This window comes from Ceratosolen solmsi, unplaced genomic scaffold (genome assembly GCF_000503995.2).
Source record: "Ceratosolen solmsi marchali unplaced genomic scaffold, CerSol_1.0 scaffold14, whole genome shotgun sequence".
Taxonomy (NCBI): Eukaryota; Metazoa; Arthropoda; class Insecta; order Hymenoptera; family Agaonidae; genus Ceratosolen; species Ceratosolen solmsi.
In genome coordinates this window covers 2,850,546-2,855,403 of record NW_011948420.1, presented here as the reverse complement: position 1 = coordinate 2,855,403, position 4,858 = coordinate 2,850,546, and the positions used below count along the sequence as shown (strand labels likewise).

Here is a 4,858-nt window from a genome sequence, read left to right as displayed (position 1 = left end):
CATTAACATTTTTCTTTCGAGTTTTGTTTATATATTGCAACGATTATTTAACTAGTTATTGAGAGAACAGTAAGAATTACTTACTTTCATATTTGCTCGAAAAAATAGTGTCACTGCTATTTTTATGTACAAATTCGCATATTACAGTATATTTTATTTGTATGAGAAAAGTTACTTGTACATGTATCCTCATAATTTCTAATTTTTTCTATATTTTTTGTATCTTTTGGCTTATTTCTTGCTTTATATTTTAACTCTGGATACACAGTTCGCCAAATGTCCTCCCCCGCCCCCCAAAAAAAAAATGTCTTACATCATTGTGACGTATAGCATCAAAATTGGCATTACAACCCTAATTATTTACTCGACAATAACTCTGGGAGTTTGGGGCGATGGCAAGCAAGTCGACGAGTTTTATTTAATGATTCAAAAGTTATTACAAAATAACGAAGAAACTAAAAAGGTGCGTAACTTTATCTTGATAAACATAATTATAATTTATGTGTATGATTCAATTGAGTCTAAAAATCAGTTGATACGTATGTTTTTAATGAAATTTACTCAAAATTATTCAATAAATATATCATTTGCTATTCTGTTATTATTTATAATTAAGATGCTTAAAAAATTCAATTAAATTAAATTAATATACGTTGTATATATTAATTATTCTTTTCTAAAATTCAAAAGAAGAATTTTCATAATTTACCATAAGATAGTTGCTTTATAACAACTACAATATAATTGTTTGTAGAAATAACGATTTATAGATTCAAATTTAGATATGTATTTATAAATATAGATATATGAAAATATTATCAACTTATAGGAATACATTTAGTTAAATATTTTATTGAATAAGTAAGAAGTACATTTATAGAAGAAAATCTATACAATATATTTATTCAAATATTCTAAACATCAAAATATATTTTATGACTACTATGTCTTTATTTTATTGACTAAATAGGCATATCTTACTTAATTAATACTATTATTCTTTTATTATTCACTTTACAGGGACTAATTTCAAATTTATCTATTATGAAGTTTAAAATTTTTAATGTATATAATCAAACAGTTTTTACAACAATGCAATCCATCGTCGATCTACCAGTAAAAATTAATAATCTGATAAAAACAAAATTGCATGACTCCACGTCAGAACTAAATGAAAAAAAGAAATAATTCTGTTAAAGATAAAAAATTATACAAAATAATATATTAGATTTGTAAATAATATGACGTATTTTTATAATTAAAATTGATTGTATTAAATTTTTTTGTTATTTTATATATGTAAAAATGTATTTCAAAGAGAAAAAAAATATAAAACTATAGAGTACAATTTTTTGGTACGATTAAATAAAAAATTTTTTATATTAATAGTAATTTTAACTGGGTTTTTATTTAAAACTGTTTTAGAGTACTTGTAAAAAGATAAAACTTATTTCCATGAAATTGGCGTTATATTTATAGATTTCTTATTTATGATTAAATTTGATATAAATTAAATGAATATTTATATAAAGCGTGATCTTATTTGTATATAGTGTTTTTACATGATACATAGTTCATTCGTATATTGGTAATAATTTACCTAGAAATATATTCACACTTTTCTTAACTGAATAGCGGATATTTATGTTTTTTATTAAATTGGTTAATTTTTTAATTTTTTAATAATCGTTAATTTCATATTTATTTTTAATAAATATAATTGACATAAAAAATTTAATTGAACAAGCGTATATATTATATAAATATTAATTTATTTATTTTTGGTAATATTGAGATGTATATATTTTATATATATTTATATACAAATTTTGATAAGTTGATTTGATAAATAATATAAAATAATAAATCCTACATATAGGAGGCTTAAAAAATTCGATCTATTATTTTCAACAATGAATATTTTATATAAATGACTTTTCATATGTTATGAGACGAATATCATCAAGATAAAAACCGGAATAGATCAGCTTGTTCAATTCATTCATAAAATATGCAAAACGAAATTGAATATGCTAATATAAATAAAAACTATATGTGTATTGAAAATATAAAATTGTTCAAGATTTTGAAATTAAAATTATGCAATAGAATGACGAAATATTCCATTCAATTAAAATAAATTGTCATATTTATTAGAAGATTAGAATGACTAATATGATAACTAATTATATATATAATGAATTACTCCTCGCGACATTTATTATTATAAGTATTATTATACTTTATAAGGTAATTTATTTGAGAAAACATTATGAGGTACCATCATTCTCTTTTAATTTCAAGTCAAATTTTTCCGATAATCAATTTTATTCATTTATATATATATACTATAAATCTCTAAAATTCCTTATGAACAATAAGTATTTGTTTATAAAGAAATATAGGTTCATGAACTGGAAATAATCATAAATTATTATACAACATTTTTATTAGAACATTTGATTTAATTCTGTAAAGATCTATCAAATAACATTATTAGAAACTATGGTTAATTATTTATTATTTAAAAATACTTTGTATTCATTCCAATATTTCATATAACTGAATCGAATAAAGTAATAATTTCATAAGTAATAATTTTAATTCTTTTATAGGTACATATTTTAATATAATACGTGGTATGAAAAATTATATTAATGCTGAATTGCAAATTTTTATTAATTAATTTCGTTTTATAGTAAATTAAATAAAATTGTTACATTTAAATCGTTAAACATTTTAAAATGAAATTCAGAAAATTTCATTTGTGCATTGAATTGAATTTACTGTAAAATTTATGTAGAATATTTTTAATTATTCGGATAAAAATCAAATAACATTTCTTAATTTAATGTAATTATAAAAGATTTTATTTATTATTGTATGATATAATTGTTTAATAGTCTAATGAAATGAAATAAAATTTTATAAAATAAAAAAAATAATAAAATTTCATCTCTTAAATATCTCTAAATGCATAAACTAATGATTTTCAATTATAATCATAATTATTTGAAAATATTGATATTTCAAATTAGCCTAGAATTCATTTTGGACCAGAATTAAATTATTTCACGTACTCTTATATGATTTAATATGAATTAGAAATGCAATGAGCAAATCAAAAAGTAAGCAAAATAATAGAAAAGTAAAGTATATGAAATATATTTTTAATTTTGTTTTATTTGTTCTTATATTGGAAAATGTTTTCAATACATTCAATCATACAATGTAATAACAAATATATATTATTAATTATTGTGATTTGTAAGGAATAATTAGATGTAAGTATTAAAAATTTTATATCCTACGTGTTATAGTATAAGCATATATAATTTCGTTTTAAGATTATTATTATACATATTGAAAATTTATTTAAGAAGTATAGCAATAAGCAACGATTAATTAAAGTTTATTCAAATTTTTTGTATTATAGATTTTTGAACTTTTTGTATTATACATTTAAATATAATAATTGAGCATATGTATAATACTGTTTAAACTTAATAATACTATGATACAAATAATTTTAATGTTAACGTATATGATTCAAAATCATTCATTTAACTAAAGCTCAAATACATACGTATAAACTGAGCATGAGCGTTTAGAAATCTTATTTAGTAATATCTTATTATTATTACGTAATAACAGGGTAAATAATAATAATTATCTTTTATAATTTATTTATTTTTTATTTATTCTCTTATATATCTATATTGTATTTTCATATATTTTCATTACGTATATTATGAATAGATTATTGAATTTATAACATCAGAGATTGGATTCGTACTGTAAAATATAATTATAATAAATATAAATACTTCTTTAATTGATCAATTTTATTTTTAGTTTATTTATGATATGATAATTTTTTATTTTTGGTAACCTATTTATTGATTTTACATATTGAATCATTGTTGTTTAAAAGTTTAAGAAATTGCTCATCCCTCATAAAGCATATTAAAATTTATAAACTATACTTCGTAATAGAACTAAAATTGATTGTAGTTATTTAATTTATTCTATTTTATTTAACTTCATCACAATTGCTCTATTAACAATTATATTATATAATTATATTATCATGAACAATAATGAAAATGAAAAAGATTATTAATAATATTAACAACAATATTTATAATAATAATTCTAATGTTGAAATATAATTAAAATAATAAATAGTCTGTATTGTATTATAATTTCTTATTTAACTATCACGTATATGTCAAGTATTTTTTAAAATAACAATATTGACAAATGTTCATCAGTGTGTGCAAATACAATTTGTCAATGACGGATAAGCGATTTTCTAAAATACACAGTTATACCATATATAGAAATGTAGATATTTCTAAATATCTGGCAAGCTTTTCCATGTTTGTCGATTCCATTAGCAGATATCCAGTTTCAAATAATGATCCAGCCTATTCAGGGAGAGATAAAATATTTGAATGGGGAATCACGAGTGAGTAACATCGGCAGGAATTTCGGAAGTTCGCCGTGGGAATCTCAGACTCCAGCGTTGAGTTTAGTCCGTTTCGACGTCGTGAGCTTATTTCCCTATCTTCCTTCAATACCTTCCATTGCCGATAAAGTGGCCGTGGAGTCGCGTTTAGTTACACACATTTGTCTTCTCTCTTACGAGGCTACTTTGCCTCGCGTGAAATTAAAGCGAACAAGCCGTCCGCGTCATACGGTAGATCTGGTTCTCTCTGCTTTTTCTTGGAAGAATAATATCTTATCTAGGGAACCGATCCTTCGGGAGTCAACCGCTAGGGTGTAAATCCCCGAGGAAAAACTCTTTTTCCTTTATATTCTTTTACGATTGACGTCCCCAAGTGGTTGGCTGAGA

General features: G+C 21.9%; 1 protein-coding gene across 1 annotated transcript; it reads left to right on the top strand.

Moving 5' to 3' along the window:
* The first annotated feature begins 272 nt into the window (after positions 1–272).
* Positions 273–1,188, top strand: LOC105361146 (uncharacterized). Its single transcript, XM_011498253.1, has 2 exons — positions 273–463; positions 1,021–1,188. The coding sequence occupies exons 1-2, from the start codon at positions 305–307 to the stop codon at positions 1,186–1,188; spliced, it is 327 nt and encodes a 108-aa protein (XP_011496555.1). The 5' UTR covers positions 273–304.
* The last annotated feature ends 3,670 nt before the right edge of the window (positions 1,189–4,858 follow it).

Coding starts and splice junctions, on each gene's coding strand:
- LOC105361146 (XM_011498253.1), top strand. CDS start 305: ATGTCTTACATCATTGTGACGTATAGCATCAAAATTGGCATTACAACC. Junction 464..1,020: donor ATAACGAAGAAACTAAAAAG/GTGCGTAACTTT, acceptor TTCACTTTACAG/GGACTAATTTCAAATTTATC.